A 27,592-nucleotide genomic window follows, 5' to 3' on the forward strand; every position below is an offset into this window, starting at 1 on the left:
CATGAAGCATTGTATAGGTTTTGGCAGTAATGTAAATGCCCTGATGACTCTGAGACTGCTGGGTTACATTCTGGTTGTAAGATGATCCCTCCTCCTCCAGAGCTGACGGTGTAAGCGAGTGCTCGAGACAGGAAGGACTGCTGAGCACTGAATGCTAACAAGGGGGAGAGGGAGTACATGTCCACGGCGAGCGGAAAGGTGGGGGGTTCAACAGCGAGATATGGAGAAATACAATTAACCTGCAATGTGCCAACGCCAAATTCACGCCGATCACAACCATCCTCACCACCGATCATCATCCTCATCATCACCGCCACCAACAGCGCGCCCGTCCTCGTCTTTTTTCTCCTAAGTGAAATGTATCGGGACTGCATGGGATCTTTTTTCTGACAATGGAGATTGAGAATATCGTTGCCAACACCGTGCTGCTGAAGGCGAGGGAAGGTAAGAGACGCGCAATGGCGCAATCAGTTATCTCTTTATGAATCCCGTTTAACTTTATCATGGACGAGGCTGAATTCAGTGTCTTATTGGATCTGAGAATATTCGCCACATCTGTATCAGTCTTTAATGAGCCTCTTCAAGGGTCCTCTCTGTTAAATAGCATCTCATCAAGTATGCTGGTACGCACTTCCTATGCAGTCTCCTCTGTCAGACCCCTAATGGAGATTACTATGTATTTTTCCCTGGATTCATAACGCAGAGACCGCAGTGTACCAGCCAGAGACTGTACCAACCCATCCCCGTCTCTTCACCTGGGAGGGAGGTTGAACTGCAGTTGTAGGCCTCGAGGTTGCCCCTCTTATCTGCGCACAAAGAAGTGCACTGTGAAATGAGTGAAGTCGGTTTGCTCCTTACTGGACCACAGTCTTATCTGTGATAAACTCGCTATTACTGGACCACTCGATTCTGATTGGTCAAGCGCGGGATTGAGCGGTAAAATATGTATTTATTTATTTATTATCGCTGCCAAACGTGTTATTTCACCGTTGCCCATGGCAACGTACCGGCGCTACTTTTGTGTCTCGCGTATAACTCCGCCTATTACTCAATTGTCAACAAGTTTGGCGAATCAAAACGTTTAGTACGAACGCGTGTTGTAATACAAATAGATGACAGTATTCATTTTAAAGTCCGCATGAAATGAAAATTCAGATATCGTTTAAATGCATGTTATTTATCTTATTGTAAACAGTCTGTGCATTTATCTTGTTAATTTTTTTTATATAAATTTCTTCTCTAAAAATTTCATACGTGGATCTTCAAGTAAAAATAGCAGACTTTCTGGTGATGTATACAAAAACCAGCCCAATTGCTACTCAAATCTAGCCCAATCATGTGGTGTGAAATTGGATCACGGTTAAAATCGTGTTCATAATCGCGTTTTAGTGGGAGGAGTGGCTTGTTTCCACCCGCGGACTGAAAAAACAACCTGAGGCAACAGTAACAAATTAGCCCAGTTCCGAAGTAAAACCGATGACTTGGCAACACTGTGAATGCAGGACTTCTCAAATCACTTTGTCCACTTAAACCACGCATAGATAGTAAAAGAAAAGGACACAGCGACCCCATTGGATCTCAACTGAGACAAGTGAAGCCCATTTTTAGCGTTTTTTAGCACTTCCATTTCTGACGCGCAGACTCAAACTAAGCTTGATGACGTTAGCAACCTGTCTGACAAATGTAAATCTTCTAGTAGCTGTGCGTGCAAACTGCCATCGTTAATCTTGCAGAGACGGCGAGCTTGAGCAACGAGTTCTGTGGCGTGAGTGAGCAGGAGTAAGTATTCTGATTAATTATTTTGTATAGTATTTTGTAACGCCAGTACGCCATATTAAGTTAATTGCCTGCGAGCTTCTCCTCCTGTCTGTACGGTAATTTCTCTACTGTGCGACAGAGAGTCGAGTGGTTATGACTGAATCCTTAGCCTATTTTTACAAAAAAAAATTGTAAGGGCCAAAATACATTTGTACACATAATACACTTTATACATTGTCGTGTATCTTTAGAAATAAATAATGGACATATGGAGTCTTTAAATGCTCAGATGTAAAATTATTCGCTGTCAAAGTGACGCCAAAATGAATGGGAGTCAATGGGATGCTAACGCAAGTGAAGTTCTGCTACAAGATGGTGGCACGTGGCCGACTTCAACTTCCGGTCGACTTTCTTCCCGCCTGAAACTAAGCCTATTTTTGAGTGCAATAAAGGGGCAGTCACACAACATGGAAACACAATCTCACACAAAGATGTTTGACTGCATCCCAAAGTTCAAGTTCAGTGAACTTTTGCAAATTTGTATCACTTGAAACCATGTGACCAACAGAAGATCGATATGTCACGGTGTCAAGAGGAATTAAATGAAAATACCTTTAAAACTGCAGTGTTGTAGGAAAGTGGATTTGATTGTATTTTTGCATTCATTATTATTTGTTATGTGTTGAATTTATGCTGAATAAATTATGGTCATATCATGACCGTTTTGGTGTCCGAACTCTGAAGACATTTTGCTTGCTCAAAGTCTAGTGTGACTTAATGCCCACATATCAAAATAGTCAACAACTGATGTATAGAACACACTGATGTACATCATAATATGGAAAAAATATCTGTCCTTACTTCCATTTAAACTTTAATATATTCTGTGCATAAAACCTCCGATAAATAGCTACTAGAATTGCTGCCAAATATGTTAGCTAAATATGTTAGTTAACTACAGTTTTTAATTAGTAATAAAATATAGGCCTATTGTAATATTGTTGCAGCTTTTGTCTTTGTGCTAGGCCATACTAGCAGGCCAAAAGGTGAATCAAGATTAAAATAATATAAATAATTAAAAATCAGATTAAAAACCATTTAAAATGCTGAAAGGCTTAAAAAACAACATGTAAACTGTTATATCAGATGTCTTTTTTTATTTGTCCCCAGAATAACTGTTGTTGTTGTGATTTTTGCAGAACATAGCGAGTTCATTATTTTAATCAATTGACACTCCTAATTTCTATTAAAATGAAGTTGGAAAACAAACAGCAGAAATGTATTAGCCAGCACAGGAGGGAGCTTAATATATTTTTGGACAGTCGTGGCCTTGGAGTTAAAAAGATTGCGAATCACTGCTTCTTCAAATGACCTTTTTTGTTCACAGTTGCGTCAGTAGCTTCTCTTTTCTTTGAGTGTGTTAGCTGATTAGATATTCTTCACTTTATTTTGTTAGAGTAAGTAACAGGTTGGGTAACAATTTTCTCAGATAGGCCTTTGTTTTCAAAAATAGAGCCTTTCTTTATTATAGGGCCGTAAATGCATTTCTGAGGACATATAAACTTTTTTTTATTATTATTATTATTTTTACTACATTAATAAAGTTTTGGAAATAAAAAAAGGTTTCATCAAATGATTTAGGTACATTGGGTATAGAAAATAATCACCCCACTCTAAAATAATCACATTTTGTTGCTTTGCAGCCTGAAAGGACAGGTTTTGTTTTATCCAGCCGTAACTACTCAGTGCAACCTATAGCATCCAAGTGAAAGTGTTGCTCATTTTGCCAAGTGTATTCCCAATGGTACATAATGGCATGCACATGCCCTGCTTACTCCAAAGTCCCCACTCCAAGGGGATAAGGATAATCACTTCCATTTGGAATTTTCCAGAGAACCATTTGGTACCAATGCTAGTACCGACACACCCCTACTAGAAGCATAGTGAAGTCTAATATTTAGAAGTGGAAGGTATTTGGTACAACAGACAGACCCTCCCTGGATCAGGATGTCACTCCAAACTGGATGAAAGAAGTTGCAAGAAAAAAAAAAAACTCGCATTGCATTGCCAAAACGCATCTTGAAGATTCTGAGGCAGATTAGACTAAAATGTTATTATTGGCCTCAACACCAAACAATATGTCTGGCAGAAATTCAATACAGCCCATCCTCCAAAACAGTATTCCTAAAGTAAAGCATGGAGTTGTTAATATCCTGTTATGGGGGTGTTTCTCTGCAGCAGGGACTGGAGCTCTTGTCAGGGTAGAAGGAAAAATGGACGGGGCAAAATGCTATCAAATTCCTGATGAAAATCTGCTGCCCTCTGCCAGAACATTGTCAACGGGAAGAAGGTTTACCTTTCAACGTGACAATGACCCAAAGCACACATCAAAACTGATCTCACAGTGGTTGAAGGAGAAAAAGGTGAATGTCCTTGCAAGGCCTAGTCAGAGCCCAGACTTAAACCCCACTGAAAATCTGTGGAATGATTTGAAGACTACAGTCCACAAACGCTTACCATTAAATTAAACTGAAATTGAGCAGTTATGAGAAGAAGATTGGGCAAATATTGCAATGCTTAGATGCGCAAAGTCAGTACAAGACATATCCCAACAAACTAAAAGGCTGTAATTAAGGCAAAAGATGCTTTAACAAAATAATTACACTTGGGTGATCCATTTTCCTACACAGTGATTGTTGTTGTTTTTTTTCTCTCACATGTTGGGTTTATATATTTCACTTGAATGCTATAAGTTGCACTGAGTAAATACAGCTGGATAAAACAAAAACCATCCATCTTTTTTTCAGGCTACAATGCAACAACAATTTTAAAGGGGGGTGATTCTTTTCTACACACACTGCATTTAATATTTGTCTTATTTTTAATTTAAAGGTTTTATGTATGTACATTTGTATATGTTACAATTTACACCAATGTACAAAGGAAAGTAATTGGTCATCATTTCTCATTCTCAAAAGTTTTTCCACTGTTTTTAAATTCCTTATTCTTGTAATCTCACAATTAATGTAAGCTCATAAATGCTGTGTGCATAGTTATTTTTTTTTATTAAAAGCAAAATGCTGTTTAAAATACTTTTAGATGAAGTATGACAGGACATGCCAACTTTCCAAAAGCATTTCATGTCAGCTTCCCAAGTACGTTTTAGGGGAATGCTGAAATGGCATAATCTTTGTGTTTCTTCACATTTGTGTGTTTCTGTTTGTGTTGAATAATGAGTAAATAGTTGGAATTATTGCACGTGTGTACTAGGCAAATTGATTTGAAGTAAATGAATGTTTATCTGATTGTCATGTTTTCAGCCAGTCATCTTGCTCTTCTTCCTGTTTATCTTGTTGTGCCGTTATGTAAATACAGAAAATATGTTTGCCCAGCTTTACATTACATGTTCCAAAACTAACAGCCTTGCATAGACAGACCTTTGACTTGTGGCATATTTATTTCCTCTTTCTTTGTCTAACTTCAGCGGTCGCTAATATCTGTATTTTTAGAGTAAATCGTGTGAGAGTCAAACAACTCAGTGATTGTGCGTGCGTGTGCGGGTGCATGTTATTGCATTAGTATTTAGTGAGTGATACGTTGTCAATGTATAATCAAATGCAAGAATGAACATGTTGTACTAGGTGCATCTGTGCAGTCTCAATTACCATGTTAGAACTTAATTACAATTAGGAGAGACTGCTTTTTATGTTAGATATAGAAATTATCTTAATAATCACAATGCATTAACAACTAAATATTTAAAGTTGCTGTCAATTTAGTTAAAGGGGGGGTGAAATGCTCGTTTTCACTCGATATCCTGTTAATCTTGAGTACCTATAGAATAGTACTGCATCCTTCATAACTCCAAAAAGTCTTTATTTTTATTATATTTATGAGAGAAAGATAGTCTGTACCGATTTTTCCCGGAAAAACACGAGCGCCTAGAGGCGTGACGTGTGGGCGGAGCTAAAGAATCACGAGCGCGAGTAAGCTTTTGCATTGAGAGCGTTTGGAAGCTGTGACACAGATCCAGAGGCTGAAATTTAACAAGAGCAGCATCAGCAAAGACGTCTCTATGTGGTATGTACTGAAATTGTACATATTTGCTTAGCGGTTTTGGAAAATGACTAAGTTCCACTTTATGTCGTCTTTTTTTTTTTTTTTTTTTTTTTTTAAGCTGTACATGTGGAAAGTGCAGTTTGATGACAACATCGCATGTTGTTTACTTGATGTGCTTACGCGCCGATAGCTAAGTTAACAACACAGAGATATTTGAAGCAGTTTTACTCACCGCATGCGGTTCCAACACACGATCGTGACCCTTTTCCGTTGGGATTGCATTATTTTAAAGAAATAAACGATGTGCAAATCCGTCGTCAAACTGGGCCTTGTTTGTAAAACAAGCATCTTCGAAATGCTGTTTCTCTTTTGGTAATCTGTGCAGGGTTGTCTTGCCCTGGCAACCAAAGACACACTTCTTTTGTGACATTTCGCGACGCTCTCGCTCTGATCAGTGAAGTCTGTTGTGCTCTCAGTGCTCTGCTATACAGGAGCGCGCGCTTTTCTGGCAGAAGTGCCCTTAAGACCCATATATTCCGCTCCATCTAACGTCACACAGACCCATATTCGAAAAAAACTTTCCAAAACTTGTGACAAACCGGAAGAGGTTTTTTTGGAACAAAAATACTCCTTCAAACGTACAACTTAATTTTTGAAACTTTGTCCATGTTTAACATGGCAATTCAACTCTTTAACAGTGTAAAAAACTCAGTATGCATGAAATAGCATTTCACCCCCCCTTTAATTTATTATGTAAAAAGACATGTTTTTCTGTTTTCAACTCAACACTTCATCTTAAAAACATTGCATTCATAGCATGAGGCATGCTGAAGTCATGAGGTGAGATGGGATACAACAACCAAAGACATTTGTATTCATGTGTACATAGACAAACAAATGTTATCTAGAGCAGATTGACTGGCTTCATTGCAAAATTGCATTGCTATGGATTTATTTTTATGGATGAAACAAACAATAAGACGCACATTACTCACCCCTTAAAAGTATTTGACCCCCCCCCCCCCAAGGGTAATTAATTGTGTGTGTGAGTGTGTGTGTTTGTTTTTCAAGAGCTTGACTTGTAAGGCTGTCTGTAATGTTGCTGGAATTTTGGAGTCACTGAATTTACAGTAAATCCTGGAGGATAAACTCTTCTCATTCCTCAGTTTTGAGGAAAACTGTTTTCCCACATACAAGGAATGCTTTTGGCCTCAAGAGAGCAAGCTTTTGATTATGCTCTTGTATGTTGCTTGTATATTTTGAGTTAAACAATTATTTTAGATGCTTTTAACGGCAGCTGCAGTGACATGACAGTGACTTTACCAATTAGCGATTGGCTCTTTCATTCAGAAGGTGGGGTTTCCTGCAATTGGCAGCCATATTGAGCGTTGCATTTTTCCCCATTCAAAACTATACGAGTGCAAGTATTTGGTATTCTATAGTCTTTGTTAATACTACTAAACATGATGCGGCTTGTCATTAAAGGTATAGCTCAAACAAATATGTAAATTCTCTCTTTATTTAAGCCGGGCATATACAGTGCGATTTTTGCTGTCATACGAGCTCACTGATGTTTTTTTTCTCGGGAGAAAATCGCAGATGCTCGCATGGTCGCGGCTTGTACAGCATAAGAACAATTACAGGGCGATCTGAGAACGTTACGAGCACCTCCCGATAGTATTCAAACATGTTAAAAAAAAATTGATCCATCAGAAGATGATAAAACCCACATATTATGCATATAAATAGTCTACATGGTAATTTTAGTTAATTATACAGCTCATTATTGTTATTTCAAATTGTACAGAATTTCCCGTTCAGATTTATGAATGAATATACCTGTTGTATTTCTGGCAAAACTACTAGAAATAGCCTTCTCACCTCAAGTTGTTTATGAAGAACAGAAAGTCCATGCTTTTCTCTGCTATTCAGCCATTCTCTTTGCCATGTCTTTGTTTCTTTTTTTGGCCATCATAAGCCATTTCTTAGCCACAAAGAAAATTATTTCGTCCTCCGAATCAATATTTTCATGATTGGTGTGAAACGTAATGCTTGTAAAAGCTTGTAAAATCATAGTAAATTCATGTCGTATGTGACTGCCTCCATATGAATTTTTGGATAAACTCAATCATAACGTGTGAGGGCTCACGAAGTTCCAACCTTCAGAATCGCACCGTGAATGGTCGCCATTACTCACTCTGATGTTGTCCCAGAAGAAGTACTTTTGATGAATGTGTGGGTAACCAAACAGTTGCTGGCTGCTGGTCCCCATTGACTTTGACAGTAGGAAAAAAACTATGGAAGTTACTGGGGACAGCAACTGTTTGGTTATTTATCAAAAATAACTTTTATGTTCAACAGAAGAAAGAAAGAAACTCATTTGAGAAACAACGTGAGAGAGTAAATGTTGACAGAATTAACATTTTTGGGTGAACAAAACAATAAAATACAAAGAAAGATCAATCACTGCTCTTGACTGAAGAACTTAAATACAGTTGTTTTAAAAAGAATCAATAGCCGCTTTTCCACTGTCGGCCAAAAGGGGCGTGCTAGTGCATGCCAAGGCCAGTCGCATTTCCACTGTCACTTCCGGGGCTTGATCGTGCCTCATTGGTGCTTACTCGGGGCCAACGGCCTGGGTTTTTTTACCTGATGAAAACCTTGGGCAAAGCAGGCCAGCTGGGGATAGAGGAGTGGTTATGAACAAAGGCGGAGTTTCTCCGCGTCTGGAGAACGTCAGAGCCACGGATCATTTCAGAAAGCAGCTATAACACCAGCATTAAAAACTTTTTAAAATAAGTTGAGCTCAAAACTCACTTTCAGTCAGAAGCGAGTGTTTGAAATAACTTGATCCTATGTGGATTATAAACACCATATAAGGCAGAAATATTTATAAGCGATGCAAAAGACTATGCAGGATAGGCATTAACATTACCATAGTAAACATGGTAAACATGACCGCTGGAGAAATCAGTAACATATTTAGTAACATATTTAGTAACATATTTCATTTGTCATAAGTCTCATCTCGAGAGTTTAGCTCCGCATAGCCATAATATAGAATCAATCAATAAATATAGAAATTATCATTCTTTCTAAATGTGATGTATATAGGCTATTGTTACTTCAAATAAACAGAAGCAGACTCGTCTGAAGAGCAGACTATGTTCATAATGCTTTATTTCTGTGACAAATTTTCAATCCTGATAAATTATATCATTATGATCAGTGCATCACTTATTATAATAAAACATTGTTGCTTTTGGATTTAAATATTTAACAAAGCATGCAAACAAACGTCCGCTTTTATCATGTTCGTTTTGTAATCGTGCTAGTTCCAGTGACTTATTTCTTACTAGTTTTCTGATAGTCCGAGGCTATTAGCAACGCGCGGCCTGTTTTAAGCCCTGGCTCGCACTGGCCCAACAGTGGAAAGCGGCTAATGTATTGTTCATTCAGGGAAGTGTATATAGTGTTAAATTGTTCATTTAATTTCTTGAATGCTACTGTTATCACATCTACTGTATATGAAAAATAAAGCACTGTTTATTGTTTATTGTTTACTGTATATTATGTGTATTTGTAATGTGTATCTTTGTTGTTATTTTTATATGACAGAGATAAAATAATGACAAAGATTTTTGTCTTAGCCCACTTTAATCTAAATGTCTGCCATTCTTTTTTAATATATAAGGCTTTTGAAATAGGAAAATCAGTTTGGCAGTACTACTCAGACAACTTGCAAAATAGAAAAACCAACATGACAAAGAATAGTGATAAAATCGTGAATCGTGATTTTTCTAAAAAAAAACAAAAACACCTGATATGATGTCAAGCCATATCTGTGTTTTAGCATCAGAGTCTGATGATATTGTAATTTGCATTGTGTTCATCTCACTTTCTCTCTCTCTCATAGGTGGAGGGGGGAAGCGGAATGGGCGGAGCAAGAAATGGAAGGAGATGCTCAAGCTGCCTCATATAAGTCTGTGCGAGGAACTTAGACGCACTGTCGGTAAGATGAATGTATGAAAAAGAGAAATCATTTATACATGAGCTCTGGCTGAATATTTTTTTAGGTGGGGTCATCAATCCATAAATTCAAATTATTTGCATAATATGCCTGTTTAATTCAAATAATTACAATTAACTGCATTTATCAATTTTCATTAAGAAAATATAATTAATTATTTCCCAAATGTACATTTATTTATTTATTTTATTAATTGCACTAAATTGACAGCCATTGATTTAAGGTATTAAAATACTAATTTGCTTGTATTTGTAGACAGACTTTTTTATAGACTGAACTACATAAACTTAAAGATCTTGAACTTTAATAATTTTATTTTTTAAAGGATCAGATTTATATTATTAGCATTTTCAGCCATTAAAACTATTCTGTTAATTCATCCCTGATTTAAATAACAATCAGTGAACTTATTCCATTACAATTAAGGACTAAATAATTAGTTGCAGATACTATTGTACCACAATTTTCACCAATAATTAATCAGTTTCACAAAAGGTTTCCTTTTTTTATTTGTGAAACCCAGTTCACCTTAAAAAGAAGAACATATTAACATATGTATTTTAATTTGGTTCCTTAAAAGGATTGGTTTAGTTTGTGGTTCACTAAACAGAGCATGCTTACTAGTGTATTCTTCATTAAAGGGTTTATATGGTTTAGAATGTTGCTGTCAGTTAAAATTGTATTCTGCTGTGTGGGCAGGTGTGTGTGTGTTTGCGTCAGACAGCTGTAGACCTTGGCTCAGTGAGGAAGTCCCGGCTGAGGCTGTTTCCTCTTGGCCCAGAATCCACCAGGCCTGCAGGGTTTCAGAGAGTCCTGCAGCACAAGCGCTCAGCTTGAGCTCTGCTCACCTTCACTGTGATTTAGTGTCGCGGCTGTCTGCTGAGTGTTGCACTTTGTATGTGTACAGAGGAAATATTTTAATAAAGGGGTCATATCATACATTTAAAGCATTTTATTATTTCCCAAAGGTCCAGAAAATGTGAGTCGGTCTGAATAAGTTTGTCTGTCTGGCACATTCCACGAACGTGGTACAATTTTGTGTCAGGTGACTTTAATTCTAAATTAAGGCTGAAATTTCATGTTTTGTTGTGAGATCTATTAGAAATGTTCTAACATAACTTAGCATTAAAAGTGTCTAATATTAAATGGATAATGGTATACCTCTTTAAAATTGGGATTTTAGGCCGTTCATCACCTCGACCTTCTCGACTATATCTAATGATACAAATAAAAAACAATGTCATCATTTTGACACAATCTGATCAATCGAGTGCAGTTATAGTAAAAACACCTGTTTTCTCTCATTTTCCTAGTACAATTAATTTTTTTATGGGGTCGTTTTAATATTTAATAATATGACCCATTAAAGATTATAGATGAGAAAAATCATATGACAAAGACAGTTTTAACCCTCTTTCTCTCTGTCTCTCCTGTTTATCGTGCTCAGAGAGGGATTACACTAGCATTTGTGAGAAGCAACCAATTGGTCGTCAGTTATTTCGGCAGTTCTGTGACAGTCAGCCCAAATTACGGCGGTGCATAGAGTTCCTGGATGCTGTGGTATGAAATCTCTGCACAAATCTCCACACCTCTCTTTAACCTCTCTCTCTTTGTCTTTTTCTCTCAGACTGACACACACATAGAACCATACTCACCTTCACTCTAATGAAATACACATTTTGTGTACACTTTAAAAAATAAAGCGTGTTTTTGCAGTGGTTCCGGGGGAAGAACCATTTTGGGTTCCTCAAAGAACCTCTGAGGTTTTCTTTGACAATCTAAAGAACCTTTTTGCACTAAAGAAACTTTTGTGCAACTGAAAGGTTCTCTAAATGTTAAAGTTTCTTCATGAAACCAAAGATGTCAATGAAGAACCTTTATTTTTAAGAGTGTACTGACTGTTGTTTACCATTCAGCAAATACTGGAATTTCATTGGTCATTTCAGCATTATTTGTTTTTGTGTGTGTGTGTGTGTGTGTGTGTTTAGGCATTGTATCAGTTGGCTCCGGATGAGAAGAGAAGAGACGTCGCTTTAAATATTTTAGACACATATTTTAATAATGGGGTAAATATTGAATTCAATATTTTGCTTGCACACACCTGTTCTCACGCTCTCCTGAATGCACGTGTCTATTGAAAGAATTGCTGAAAAAATGACTGAACTTTAAACTTCTCTCTTTTTTTGAATTGCACTCTATCAACCGTTCTTCCTGTTTTCTCTCCCTCCTTCCCATACTGTCTTCCTCATGTAGTCGGCTGCTCATCTGCCAGAGATCGCTCAGGATGTGGTTGGGGAATGCAGACAGAAACTGGAACAGAGTCCCTGTAGAGAGCTGTTCCAGGAGTGCTTCAGGTAATAACAATGTCGTTTAATGCCAAGTCAGTTCATTTGCCAGCCAACTACTGTAGGTATATGCTAATTCATATATACTACAACTTTTGGAAAGAAAGATAATCTCCAAGATACATTCTGAACTATGCTTCAAAATTACTTTACCATTCCATAATTTAGGGTTGGTGAGATTGTTTAGTTTTTCTGAGAGAAGTCTCTTATGAGCACTAAGGTTGCATTTATTTAATCAAAAATACAGTAAAAAGAGTAATATTCAAAAATATTTTAAATAATTTAAAATAAATGTTTTCTATTTAAATGTGTTTTATTAGTAATTATTTATGTGATGGCAAAGCTGGACTTTCAGCATCATTACTCCAATCACATGATCCTTCATAAATCATTCTTATATGCTTATTAGGTGATCAATAAACATTTCTTTTTAATATCAATGTTGAAAACAGTTGTGCTGCTTAAAATGTTTGTGAAAAGTTAATAGTTGAACTATTCCTATGCTGTAGGCTGGTCTGTGTGTTAACACGTGCTAATTCTGAACTTCAGTTCAGTGTGTTTGGATTGTCAAGGCTGAAGTGGAATCACTGGTTTATCCAGCTCTTTTTGTGGTGAAATGCTTGTGGATCTCAGTTTTTTTTTTAAACTTGTATTAGAGTGAAGACTTACGGTTATAGAATGAACCATTCGCTGTAGTCGTACTGTTTCTCTGAGTAATGTGAACACGTGACTTTGAATCTAAACAGTTTTATGTGTTTGTGTTTTGCCTCGGCCAGTTATTTAGTTCTGTTTAGTTTAAGCTTCCTTTCTGTTGGAGAGGGGGTGAGGTGGAGTACTTTAACCCTTCCTGTTAAATCTCTATGGGGACACAGTGTTTGTTGAAGTGTATGTTTGTGTATTTGCGTGTTTCATAATTAAAGGGTTGGATGGCATCATGATGCTCGTCTGCAGTCACACATGTACACATCATCATTCAGGTTTTGGAGAGTTGCTAACAACAAGTGAAGATGCTACAAACTTAATGACGTTTTTCATGGCATAGAAGCGCCTCAGTTGCTTTCAAAACATCAAAGTCTAAGTAGTTTTGTTTGTGTAAATGGCTTGTAGCAATAAGTATTATGGCAGTAATATGGTACAGTGATGGTAACAAAGGCTATTGTGTATTTTGACAGATACTGTATAATTACCATATTCACGTACCATTCACGTACGTCTCAAGCATTCATTCTCTTTTTATTCAGGATAGTCCGTGAATATTTAAGAGGAGAGCCATTCTCAGCATATCAGGAGACAGTGTACTTTTCCCGTTTTCTTCAGTGGAAGTGGTTGGAGAGGTAAGTAGCATCTCTATTGGCTTTTCTATGTATTTATTTATTTATTTGTTGTTGTTGTTGTATTTCACTTTTTATGATGGATTTTCATATTTTAACAATAAAATCTACAAGATAGTGTTTCCAAGTTTTAACATGACCTTCATACAACAAAAATAAATCTGTTCGTTTTAATAAAAAATAACCGTTGGTTGCAAAGCATAGTTATGAAATGGCCTAAAAGTATTATTATATATATTTTTTGTGTGTGTTTGTGTGTGTGTGCGGTGAATTGATTTGAACTGTATTTAATTTGCAGGCAACCAGTGACCAAAAACACTTTTAGACACTACAGGGTATTGGGCAAGGGCGGATTTGGTGAGGTGGGTAGGTTCATTAGTGTCAGATCATTACTTGAGGATTTGACATGACATATTATATTAGAATATATAAAAATCATGTTAGGGCTGCACATCTCATCAGTAAAGACGCTCCTGTAATTAGAAGTATATCTCCAGCACATGCGTTCAGATCAGGGTTGCCAGGTTTTCACAACAAATCCTGACCAGTTGCTTCTCAAAACTAGTCCAAAACTAGCCCAATCGGGCTTCCAGAAGGTTACCCGATAAAAAAAATCTTCCCGGGGTTAAAATATACATTTTTTAGTAGGGTTGCCTTGGTAAAATTCGCATTTTAGGGGTTAAATATCACGTTATTTGCATTGGGGTCGCTTTGACCCGCGGACATGAAAAACAACCACAGACTTGGCAACACTGGTTGGCATTTACTAAACCGAGCCATAATTCACTGACAATCTACACAAAATCGATGTTAAAATCGCAGAATTTTGAAAACGATTTTGTGTTAGTTGTCGGTAGACTACGTCTCTGTGTAGTAACTGCCACTCCACCTGAACCAGTGTTGCCAAGTCTGCGATTGTTTTTCATGTCCGCAGTTTGAAGCAACCCCAATACCAATAACGTGATATTTAGCCCCTAAAATGCGAATTTTACCAAGGCAACCCTGCTAAAAAACTTATATTTTAACCCCGGGAAGAATTTTTTTATGGGGAACCTTCTGGAAGCACGATTGGGCTAGTTGTGGACTAGTTTTGAGTAGCAACTGGGCAGGATTTGTTGTGAAAACCTGGCAACCCTGATCTGAACGCACGTGCTGGAGATATACTTCTAATTGCAGGAGCGTCTTTACTGATGAGATGTGCATGAAAATCGCATTCGATTTTTTGCACAGCCCTAAATCATGTCATACGTAAAATATATAAAAACATGTCTTATATTTCAAAATCACCTTAAATACCTATTTAACTGTCACACAGCAGGCATACTTAAAGGTGCACTGTTGCTTTTTTCTAGTTTAAAAAGTGCTATACATATAGATATGAATAATACTTTATAAAGAAATTACATTCAAATTATAAAACTGAGTGGACGGCAGAAAAGGTCATTAAAATGCATTTCTTTATTCTTTTCACCAGGTTTGTGCCTGCCAGGTTCGTGCCACTGGTAAGATGTACGCCTGTAAAAAGCTGGAGAAGAAACGGGTGAAGAAAAGAAAAGGTGAAGCAATGGCATTAAATGAAAAACGCATTTTAGAAAAAGTTAACAGTAGTTTTGTAGTAAGTACTACTTTCTTTTTATTCCTCATTTTTTACGTTTATCTTTACCTGACGGTCTCAGTTGCATGCTGGTCTTGTCTGTATTATTTGTGCAATAAACCGTTGACTCACACTCTCTGTGATTCAGCTTCCATGAGGTTCTCAAATAGGAACAATATTCGAAATATCAATTTCACATGAATTTTTCATGGGTAGTTGGGATAAATATTGTCTGGAGTAGTAGTTAACAATGAATTCCTACCAACTGAATCATTTACCTCCTGACTAGCTAAATCACAGAGAGATGCAGCTATTTGGCTGTGATCCCAAATATCATCCATACAAATTCATTGAATATTTGCGGTGTAAAAAGAGAGATTTAAGCTGTTCTCATGGTAAACATATACTCTTACACAGCATATATCACACAGCAGTCCTTGAAATAGTCCCAACACACTTTGGAGGGTTCATATGTTCCTGCCGTGATTTTGAATACCAGTTTTACAGAATATTTTGTTATAAGTTTTTTTTTTTACATATATAAATTTGTACACATATATTCTTGGCAGAAATCTAGTTAACAATTTGTTCTTGACATTAAACTTGAATGCATGTAAACAAAGACGTTCAATGAATAACGATTCACATTTTGGTTTGTTCTTGACACAAAGATATTATATAGCTTCAGATAATAATAATAATAATAATAACTAATAATATAGTGCACTGGTCATATGGATGACTTTTAAAATACTTTTTTGGGTCATTATTGGAGCCCCAAAACCCATACACGTTTACAGAATAGAGAAAAGGGGCCAGGACATTGTGCTAAATGTTTTCCTTTTGTGTTCCACGGATGATAGAGAATTACTTTAGAATGACAAAGTATTGAAGAAAATTATATTTTTGGCTAAACGCACCATAAACATTTTAAACCTAAAAAACAGTGATTTTAAAAAGAGAATAACTAGCCAAAAATGTGCAGTTGATAAAAAAGTATTACATTTTAAAATAACTGCTTTCTATTTTAATGTATTTTAAAATCTGATGGATTCCTGTGACAGTAAAGCTACATTTTCAGCAGCCATTACTTCAGTCTTTTTACACTATCTTTTGAAATTTGGTCACACAGTAAACATTCAAGAACCTCAAAAACAATGGATTTTAAAAGAGACCGGCCAGCCAGCCGAACATATATACAGACATAGCTCACAGTGCCTGCAGTGTAATGTCGGCATCTGATTCATTCCACTACAGCTGTAGAGCACCTGAGCCTCTGTCCACCCACCCACACACTAACACACAAGCTCACACAGACTCACACAGACACATACACATACAGGTGAGTTGTGCTTAACATTGCAGCTGTGTGCAAATGTCTTTTAGGTATTTAATGCGCATCTAAATTTAAAAGAAAGACAACGTGTGTATGTGTGTCTGTGTGAAAGAGCATGCATGCGTGTGTGTGTGTGTCTTTGTGCACATTCATGCTACAGGCAGGAGCGATTGCTCTTCATGAACTACTTCACAAATGAGAACATCTCTGTTACCTAGCAACGCTGACCAAACAGCAGCATTAGAGAGCGGAGTCAAGAGCTCTAAACCCTAAACCCACACATACTCACTCACTCACTCACGCTCCAGCCCAAGTTCATTCAGTATGGATAAACAGCCTCATGTTTAAAAGTTAGGGATGACAAGTGAACTATAACAATATAAAGTGACATAATGCCGTGACTAATAAGAGATGGGAAACCGCTTGTGCTCTCCTCAGTGTTTTTACTTTACCATTAATTTGTCAACTTTAAACAGCAAGTTATCGGATCTATTTATTATGTCTGCACATATCTATATCTATCTATATGTATATTGCCGAAGGATTAAATGTTATGTTTGGGGTTGGTAATTATTTTTTTTTTTTATTGCTTTTGAAAGAAGTCTATTTTGCTCATTAAGGCTGCATTTTTTTCATGACAAAATAAAAAAAACAGTTTTAAATAACTGTTTTTTTAAAATATTTTTTATGTAATTTATTCCTGTGATGGCAAAGATGAATTTTCAGCAGACATTTCTCCAGTCATCAGTGTCACATGATCCTTCAGAAATCATTCTGATATGCTGATGCTGAAGTCTCTTCTTCTCGCCAAAATCAAATTTATGTCTGTGATCAAAGCTGAATTTTCAGCTTCATTACTCCAGTCTTTCGGAGTCACACAGTCCTTCAGAAATCATTCTTATATGTTAATTTTCTGCTCTGTTATGATTATTGGTGCTCAATCATTAATATTTGTTCTTATCAATATTGAATATTGATCAATATTTGCTTTTGAGAGACAGTGGAGTCTTAACCGTCCGTGGCTTGTGTTAGGTTAGGGTTAGGGTTCAAACACATATGTGCTTCATCACTGTGTCTGTCATGTGACCAGTGTTGTGCCTGAACGCGTTCTTTGAACAATAGTTCATGAACTCGTTCATATTTTGGGCGAACGTGAACTGAACGTGCTTCTATTAATGCCTGATGAACGTTGCTGTCAACTCGTTCATTCTGGTGTCTGTGAATGGCACGCTCTCTCAGGTTAACTTCGTTCAATAGGGTGCCAGATTTCTATAGAGCCTTCCAGGCGAAAACCCGGCTAAAACACACCGTAAACGGGTTATATGTAGTGGAAAAACACCCAATCTGGCAACACCACCAGTGTCGCACCGCCGTCCGCCGCATGCGTGACGCGTCATCAAAAAAAAAAAAAAAAAGCATTGAGGCGACAGCAGCATGTAGCAAGAAGGCATATGATCATTTAAAATAATTGTGTGATGCTTATGACAAGGTCGGTGAGAATGGGAGACAAAGCATTAAAGCAACAATGGGGAAATGCTGTCCCCTCAAATGTAAACCCTGGTTGGATAAGGATTCAAAATTGTATATGAAGATGAAATCTGACGCATAGCTTCATTGTTAAAACTGATAAAATAATTGCTATCTGTGATTTTATATGGGCTGTGGCAATAATTGTGAAAAATAATAGCTCGCAGCAACATATGGAAAAAAAGAACTATTAACTAGTTAATTTTTGGAACTTAGTAAACTTAGTTCAAAATATTGTATTTGAACTATGAGCTGAACTAGTTAATTTTAAAATTTGTGAATTGAACTTTGAACTAGTTCATGTAGAAAGTGAACTATCCCAACACTGCATGTGACTGTGTTCCTTTTTCAGGCTTGAACTGATAGTAAAACTAAGGACATTGTTAACTGGCTTTACATTTATTTTGAAAGATGAAGTTCCCGATTTTTGAAAGGGGCATTACATTACCAACAAGTGCTTGCAGTGTTCGGCCAATCAAAGTGCACTGGGTCAGTTGGCCAATCAGAGCAGACTGTGCTTGTCGGAAGGAGGGACTTTGTAGAAAACTATGCATTTGAGAGAGGCGGGGCATAGAAGACCTACAATAATGTACAGTATTTGAAAAATAATGATCTTCAAAAAAAAGCATCATAAGAACCCTTTAATATTTTTGTTGAAACCATGCTACAATTTATTTGAAATATAGCTTTTTTGTAACATTACAAATGCTTTTACTGTCACTGTTAATCAATTAAATGCATCCTTTGTGACTAAAACGATTAATGCATTTAAAAAACGAGTCTTATTGACCCCTAAATATATAATACAGTAAGGTGTCATTTATTTGTTTACATTTCAAAACCGGCATAAATGATAAATGACTAGATAGGTTTACAAATGTAGTTTGTAAGCATTCATATTGGCGTTATGTTGTATGTGAAGGGTCCTTTGATAGTCCTCATGGTCTTCTTGAGCCGCAGGTTCTCACAGTCACATCAGCTTCATGTTTGAGTTCACAGCCCTTACCCGAATCTGTCTACTTCTGAAACCTAACCACCCACAATCTTGGGTGTAACCGCTAAAGGGAAAGAGAACCCCTCCTTAACACAGCGGTTTTCAGCTTCTGCAATGGTTCTTCTCACACGTCACTCAGCAGATCACAGAGGATCTGCTGGTGTAAAATGTTAATACACTGCATACTGGATGAAGTAGCCTTTTTGGACTGGGTGGCTAAGTCAAACATCACCATCATTACTGCAACTTAAGGTTTTTCTAAACCCTGAAACCGAAGTATGAAACTTTCTAGTCCTGCACTGTGAATGATACCTGAAATTGTGTGGCTTGAGTCGATGTGCATGTGTACTTTTCTATGCAATCAGACGTTTTAAAACTCCCATAGAATACACCATCATTCAAAAGCTTGAAAAATGTTTTGAAAGAAATCTCTTATGCTCATGAGCATTTATTTGATCACCACCACCCTAACATCGTGGTAGCAGGTTTTGCATGAAAATGTACAAATCTAGGTTAACTTTCAACCATTGAGGCCCTTTGCCTGTAAAAAATAAATCCTAAAGTAAAACAATAATGGAGATACTGTAATGGCTAAAATCATATACAGTCCTTTTCCTGTGTGTGCATTTTGGACTGTATAGTTTAGTCTGTTTGTACAGGCATAACCCTGTGGAGTTTTAAAATGTGTTTCTGTATATTACAGGTGCTGGTCATCCAGATGATTTATGTGAAAGTGTTCACACCTGAACAAACATTCTCATGAGCTACATTCGACTGTTTCACATACACCACACAGTTTCATGTATCCTTTCTTCATGAATGGATAACAATGCACCTCTTTCTCTCTTTTTCCTCCTTAGGTTAGTTTGGCATATGCATATGAAACTAAGGACGCTCTGTGTTTGGTGTTGACTATAATGAATGGTGGTGACCTGAAGTTTCACATCTATAACATGGGAAACTCAGGTTTTGATGAACAGCGAGCCATCTTTTATGCAGCTGAGATCTGCTGTGGCTTAGAGGATCTGCATCGCGAGAGGATCGTTTACAGGTGTGTTTAGTCATCTCAACACACACACATTTGACCGTGTTTACATACATTGCACGTTCTGCAGATTTTCCCAAGGTTTTCCAGGATATAAATGACAAAAGGTCCACAGGTTCTATTTAGTGGTAACTCAGTTGGACTTTATTTCTTTGTGTATTGCATGAAGAATATTGCACATTTTGAAGATACTGAATTGCAGCAGGCATAGTAATGTTTGACTGTGTGATTTGAATATATTTGCATTTTTAAGTATGTTTTTGAATGTAAGGCTTAACTTTCCATCTATACTGGCAGGCTTCAAACATGCAAAATGAATGCAAACAAATTTGGATTTTTTTTTCCATTTTGGCCGCAGGCAGATTGAGGAAATAGTTTTTATGGAATTACATGGTCACAGCTGTGCTAGTAATAGAGCAGGATTGTTATATCATCTTCATTCAAGTTACTTGGTTAACTGTTCAGATTTAGACCATGTGTTGCAATACTGTTCAAAAGTTTGGCGTCTTAATTTTTTTAAAGAAATCAACAATTAGTCAGAAAGGATGCATTAAATTGATCAAAAGTGACACTTATAATATTATAAAAGATTTCTATTTCAAGTAAATGCTATTCTTTTTCTCATCAAAGAATCCTGGAATAAAGTATAATGGTTTCCACAAAAATATTAAGCAGCAAAACTGCTTTCAATATTGATAATAAGAAGAATATTTTTGAGCACCATATAAGCATATTTATAAGATCATCTGACACTGAAGACTCGGGTAATGATGCTGTGAATTCAGCTTTAATAAGTTAATTAGTAGTTATTCAAATTCAGTTATGAAATAGGAATGTTCTCTGTTTTTGCAGAGACTTGAAACCTGAAAATATTCTCCTAGATGACCGTGGTAAGCCATTTTTATTCACCACTATTTTACACCCTTTTTTTTATATTTACACATCTCTACACTGCAACAACATAGCAACTAGCCAGAACACCCTAGCAACCAAATAGCAATGCCTGGGCATTCACCCAGAACACTCTTTCATTGTGGCAGCGAGTTTTGCAAAAGGAAACACTAATAGATTTTCTTCATAAAATGTAAACATCTAGTTTTCCTGTTAAACTTCTTTAATAAGATCATTACCCTCTAAGGGCAACACTCTTTATCCCTGTACCGTTTTGAAGCATCTCATGTTTGGGCATGTTAGGAATGATAATACTGCAGGTTTTAATGAGATGCTGTTCTCCAGGGCACATCCGTATTTCTGATCTGGGACTGGCCGTCCAAATTCCAGAGGGTGAGACGATACGAGGGCGCGTTGGCACGGTGGGATACATGGGTAAGAGCCAAACGCATTCCATATCTCTTCAGCAGTACTTGTCCTAGAGTGTTTGACCTCATTTATCTCTGTATGTGTTTTTAGCACCGGAGGTCATTCAGAATGAGAGCTACACCTTCAGTCCAGACTGGTGGGGTTTGGGTTGCCTAATATACGAAATGATTCAGGGTCAGTCTCCTTTCCGTCGCCGGAAAGAGCGCGTGAAGAGAGAGGAGGTGGACCGCCGCGTATGTGAGGACCGGGAGGAATACACTGAGAAGTTCTCTGAAGATGCTAAAGACATCTGCCGACAGGTGCAGTCCTAATGGGTGGGGTTGGGTGGTGTCTCACTAAAGAATTACATCTAATAAAATTGGTATTGGGGTCAATGGCATTAATGCTAATTTTTCTGAATGTATTCAGTTATTCAAAAATACATTTAAAAAGCAATTCATAAATACAATTCAGTCTTATCAGAAATTAACATATATTTTTTTGTGGGCATAAGTATTTTTATGATTACATCTTTTAATCAGCAAAAATTAAGTAGTTATGTTAAAAAGTTATTTTTTGGGAAAAGTTTGAACGGTAAATAAAAATAAGGTGGATATAAGCTAAATATTTATTCAATAATTTGTGATATTTGTAAACAAAAATTCCCTTTTTGCTTAAAAAAAAATTTTCTTTATTAATTATTAAAATGTGTACTTTCCTATTCCCATGTGTACCTTTAAAACCATTTTAATAGTCTTAGTTTTACAGTAGTAAATTAAAAAACTTCACATAAAATTTTTTGGAGTTAATTCAGTTTAAACTTGCATTGAAAGTGCAGAAAGTTTTTCAAGAGCAGTGTAAATGCAAGCTTTTTAAGAACTTAAGAATTAAAGAACTTGCCGAACGTTTTATTTTTCACTACATTTCTTTTACAGATTTTCTTTTTCTTTATCATGGACACTCAGAATTAAGTTGAACCGTTCAATGTTGGCTATAATATGTAATATTTTCTACATGGGAAAGAGTGATTGTGTAGTGGCGGAGTGTTGTTTAGTCCTCTCTCATGGTGTCATGGAACACTGTGACCTCAGGGTCACTTTTACTTCCACTGGGATTTCTCCTCTTCTATCTTAGCCTCACTTCTTTCACTCTCTGACAGCAATTTTCCTCTCTTTTTCTGGGCTCCACAGTTGTTGTGTAAAGATCCAAAGGAGCGGCTGGGGTGCCAAGGTATTGGAGCAGCTGAAGTCAAACAGCATCCTATTTTACGCAACATCAACTTCAAGCGATTGGAGGCCAGCATACTGGACCCGCCGTTCTGTCCTGATGTGAGTTATTCCTTGGCATTTATTGTTTTTTTATCTACTTGATTAAAAAATCCTATAGGACTAATCATGTGGATTTTCCAAGTGGATGCTTACCATTTTCAATGTGTTTTTCAGCCACGTGCGGTGTACTGCAAGGATGTTCTGGACATTGAGCAGTTTTCTACAGTCAAAGGTGTAAACCTGGACCCAACAGATGATGACTTCTATCACAAGTTTGTAACAGGAAGTGTCTCCATCCCATGGCAAAATGAGGTACTACACTGTGGTCACTACAGCACAATAACATGTCCATAAATCTGTAAAAAAAGTTTTACTTTTCATTACTTCTGAAGAAACATTTATTATTATTATTATTATTATTATTATTATTATTATTATTAACAAATTGCTATATATATAGTTCATATAATATCAGTTTAATTTTATGAAGTGTAGGTCAACAGCTGTGTCATTTATTTATGATTTTTGGCATAAACATCTGAGACAGTTAAAAAGAGAGACAGCTCCAATAAATCAATAAAAGACAACTTTCACTTAGAAATTCATGATGGATTATATGATTTATAATTCTAGATGGTGATGTGGCCATGATGTGAAATGAAGGACAGTGGATTGTGCACTGTACAGTTGTGTGTGTGTGTGTCTGTATTTCAGATGATTGAGATGGAGTGCTTTAAAGAGATTAATGTGTTCGAGATGGATGGAGTACAGTGTTCTGATCTGGATGTGAACAAGCCAAACCCGGCACCCAAGCGAGGATTCTTCTATCGTTTATTCCACCGAGAGGCAAGTGCTAGCGTGCCGCCTGCCGTGGTCAGAGGGGGTGGGGCTTGAGGTATTTTCTGGCTCTTTCCGAACAGACCTTCCCACCTTCATATTTTGGTTTTATTGCCAATAGATCTTTGTTCGCCTTTTATGATCTTGAATGGTAAAACCGTCTCTGCATGCCTATACTTCTCATTTCTATCTGTGTCATGAAATGTAAACAGACAAGTGTACTCTGTTAAAGTCAACATGAAACGAAATTTGCAACCTATTTTGCTTCCATAATGTTATGTATTACATGTAAAACAAGATATTCAAAAAAAAAGAATTTTAATTTCATGTTGAATTTAAACGTAGCAATATAAATGGATCCTATTTCTGTCAGTCTCTTGCCTGTGTGTGTGTGTGTGTGTTTGTGGTGATGGGAACAAACCTCTACAACACTGTTACAAACTGAGCCTTTAATTTAGGTTTATTCTGACTAACCCTAACCAAAGTAATGCAGACCTCAGGACTGATGACTAGTCAGTTTGACGTCAGAATTTTTTTGGTTTACCACTTATAGCAAGGTTTTGTTGGTTAAATGACAACTGATTTCAGTTCATACTTAACTGTGTAGGTTTGCACTGAGATTGAAAAGCTTTCATTCATTACCAATTATTTAATCTCCAGTTTAAAATATAGCAGAGAAAATTTTAAGCTATCGTGGGCTTGGCCGCTGGATGTGGAGTTTCCTGGGCTGGTGTGGTTACAAATGGTCCTCGGTTGTGAGGCCGGTTGAATGTACTGCCAAATTCTCTGAAACGCCTTTGGAGACGGCTTATGGTAGAGAAATTTACATTCAATTCATGGGCAACAGCTCTGGTGGACATTCCTGCAGTCAGCATGCCAATTGCACGCTCCCTCACTCACTTGCGACATCTGTGGCATTGTGCAGTGTGATAAAACTGCACATTTTAGAGTGGCCTTTTATTGTGGACAGCCTAAGGCACACCTGTTTAATAATCATGCTGTCTAATCAGCATCTTGATATGCCACCTGTGAGGTGGATAGATTATCTCCGCAAAGAAGAAGTGCTCACTAAAAAATTTTTTTCATCATTAAATGTTTAGTTCATTAATCAGTGTTCAATATGGTACTGGTTGCATAAACTCCTTTGACCAGTCATAAATATTTAGTCATCTAATTTGTTTTCTTAAAAAAGTGGTGGTGGTTGGTTTGAAATTAAAACTAAATTGAAACAATGCATATTATTTGCCTTAGCATTTCCCTAATGTGACGGCACATTTAGAAACACTCATGTTTGCTATGTTAGTGTGTATAAACTTCATACATGTAATAAGTTGTCCACTGTGCTCTTCATCATTTCCAGGTTTGTTTTAGGAGTGCCAACAGTGAGGAGGAGGAGAAGCCATCTTGACTTAAAACCACTCCCACTTCCCATCAGCTGCCAATCAGAATGCTAAACGTATGAATGTTCAACTGTATTTATGAACTGTATTAAACTGTATCATAATTAAAGAAAAGGGTATGAGTTTAAAGAATTTTGTACATTTGTACTTGAATTATGTGTAGATGTATATTTTCACTAAAGGTTGTATTGTACAAAAAGCCATAGAAATACCACTTGAATGCATATGTAATGTTTTTATTGTTATTATTTTTCATCTGTACTGAATATGAAATGTGTATTTCTTTTTAAGCACAATATAAACACTCACCTTTATTTTTTAATGCTAACCTCCTGTTAGCACTGCCTTTGTTTGTATGTTAGTTTGTTTGGCTGGACAGATTTGGTGCACTTGTTTTGTACAGTGGGGTAAGATAAGTCAACATAAAGAAAGCAGTACGAATGATCTATTCATCATTATCATTTTTTCAGTGGTCAGCCGAAATGGGTTGATGGCTGATGCTCAAATGCTGACAAAAACTGTACAGTCGAAGTATCAAGTGGGGTCCAAAAGTCTGACAACAACAAGGAAAACACTTCTGTTTTATATCATTCTAATTCAGTGCAATTAACTAGAATTCAAAGTATTTGGTTTATCTATGTCAAACCAAATTTGCATATTTGATTAATAACCTTCACTAAAATTGTTGTAAAGTTAAGTAATTTAACTTGACTAGTAAATTTCACAATTAATCAGAAAGAAAGAGTGAGTAACATTGAATTAAACATGATATTTGTAAGTAGAAAAACTGAAAAAGTATTTTCTTGTAAAATGTGCTACAGTAATATGGCTTTATTTTCTTTTTGTTTAAACTTTTTTATTATTCTAAAGCATTGTATTTATTTGTAGGTTGAAATTACATGTAGAATCCCAAATTTTCAGTGTGGCCTCAGACTTGACCTCCACTGTATAATGTATGTTTTTAAAACTGAAACTATCCATTGACTAAGCTGTACTGACAGAAGGAAGCATTGACACTTATGTTAATGGTAACTGGAGTGCCAGTAGCTATTGCCAATGTCCTCAAAATGACCAAATATCAGAAAATGTATTCGCCTGATCAGTATCATTGTGTTACTAGTCATGACCATTTCTTCATAGCTTCCATGCAGTTCATGCAGCTGTGCATGGAATGAGTAATCTACATCTTGGATCTCTGTGCATCAGGTGACTTATACCTGTTTTGGTCATGTGCATAAAAACAAACATTTGTTCTTCGAAACTAAGTTAAATACCTCAACATATCTTTCAGAGATGACAGGGAAACAATCAGACGTATTGCTCAATCGGCGACTGATATGGAGTTTACAGGGGCTGATACCAGTGCCGGTATCTTGAGAGCCGGATAGCTGATGTAATGTGGATATATATACATAAATAGCTGGTTAAGAGGAATAGTTCACCCAAAAATGAAAATTTACTCACCAAAATGAAGATAAGTTTGTTTCTTAATCATACCAGATTTGGAGAAATTTAGCATTACATCACTTGCTCACCACAAAAATCCACAAGTAATCTCCAGTCCAACAATTAACATCTTACGAAGCAAAAAAAAATATATAAAAAATAAAAAAATGCATGTTTGTAAAAAATAAAATAAAAAATCTGCTATTCCTTTTTAATGATTTTCACATGAAATTGAAAAATTGGCAATAGTTATGGACTGATACCAATAAACTCAAAATTAACCGTTTTATTTGACTGTTTGCTAATATCCACCACATTCTGTTTAGTTTTCTTGCCCTGCTCTTATGGTTACCTTTAGTGCCATCAGGAATCTTTACAGGGATTTCAACCAGGCCAGTGTAAACTACCTGAATAAGCTTCATCTTTCAATTTGCTCACGTGACTGCTCTTAAATGAGCAGTTGATTTTGCCTTAGGTGTCATATGTTCAGTTAATATTCCAAATGGAGTATTGATTGATCTGTTAATGATAAATATTATGTAATTAATTACAGTGCACCATGTCCAAACTGTGCAATCTGTTTATAATACACATGCACATTCAATGTTACATTGCTTTTGTGTGAATTTTGATACCATTATTTTAAACGGGATATAGAGGTGATGCTTCAATTCAGATATGGGAATTAGTTTCAAATTTATCATTGCTAAATGTGTAGAAATAACAACAAGACCTATATTATTCCACATGGAATGCCTTTATATAGGACATTTTATTTTGATGCAGTTCTTTAAAACAGAAGTGTGCCATTTTATCTTAAAATTCTCTCTACTAGCCCAACAAAATATGCAGAGACAAAACAAACCAAGTGTATGCTGATTCCATCTCTGGCTCGATCAAAACACTGCTTTGTTTGTAGGAGAATCCCAACCAATCCCAGCGAGTCTGGGGAGGGGTTATGACGTAATGCAGCACTGGCAGTGAAGCTCTAATAGGAAGCATTGTTTTACCTTTGTCTGCTCCATCACTCATATGTGTTTTTCTCTTTATGAGGATCTTTATGGTCTCTTTTGCAAAGCTGTGAACTTAAACTCCTCTTCTGTTATTCCCATATGTGTGCATGTGCTACTGTATCCATGGTTTTACAAGAGAAAGAGCACTCACTTTGGTTGACAATAAAATTCTGAGTTGACATATGGCCATTAAAATGTACTTTTCATTCTCAATAAAAACTCACAAGAAAGTTAGTTTTTAAACCTTGTATTTTTGAAGATTACACTGCCTTTTAAATATTTTTTCCTCTCTGGTAACATTCCTCTTTGA

At 36.5% G+C, this 27,592-nt stretch overlaps 1 protein-coding gene across 2 annotated transcripts; it reads left to right on the forward strand.

Annotated features, from left to right (window-relative positions):
* Nucleotides 1-17: 17 nt before the first annotated feature.
* Nucleotides 18-27,512, forward strand: LOC113051313 (G protein-coupled receptor kinase 4-like). 2 transcript variants are annotated; one of them, XM_026214930.1, is made up of 16 exons: nucleotides 18-444; nucleotides 9,734-9,829; nucleotides 11,295-11,407; nucleotides 11,836-11,913; nucleotides 12,101-12,201; nucleotides 13,434-13,526; nucleotides 13,822-13,885; nucleotides 14,998-15,138; nucleotides 19,835-20,025; nucleotides 20,872-20,909; nucleotides 21,256-21,345; nucleotides 21,430-21,638; nucleotides 22,509-22,646; nucleotides 22,761-22,898; nucleotides 23,301-23,481; nucleotides 24,784-27,512. In XM_026214930.1, exons 1-15 carry the CDS (start codon nucleotides 393-395, stop codon nucleotides 23,478-23,480), a joined length of 1,722 nt encoding a protein of 573 aa, XP_026070715.1. In that variant the 5' UTR covers nucleotides 18-392; the 3' UTR covers nucleotide 23,481; nucleotides 24,784-27,512. The 2 variants fall into 2 exon arrangements, with proteins under 2 accessions (XP_026070715.1, XP_026070713.1); XM_026214928.1 differs by having other exon boundaries at nucleotides 19-444; nucleotides 23,301-23,432.
* Nucleotides 27,513-27,592: the final 80 nt, after the last annotated feature.

The sequence above is a fragment of the Carassius auratus genome, chromosome 32 (genome assembly GCF_003368295.1).
Source record: "Carassius auratus strain Wakin chromosome 32, ASM336829v1, whole genome shotgun sequence".
In the NCBI taxonomy this organism is placed as follows: Eukaryota; Metazoa; Chordata; class Actinopteri; order Cypriniformes; family Cyprinidae; genus Carassius; species Carassius auratus.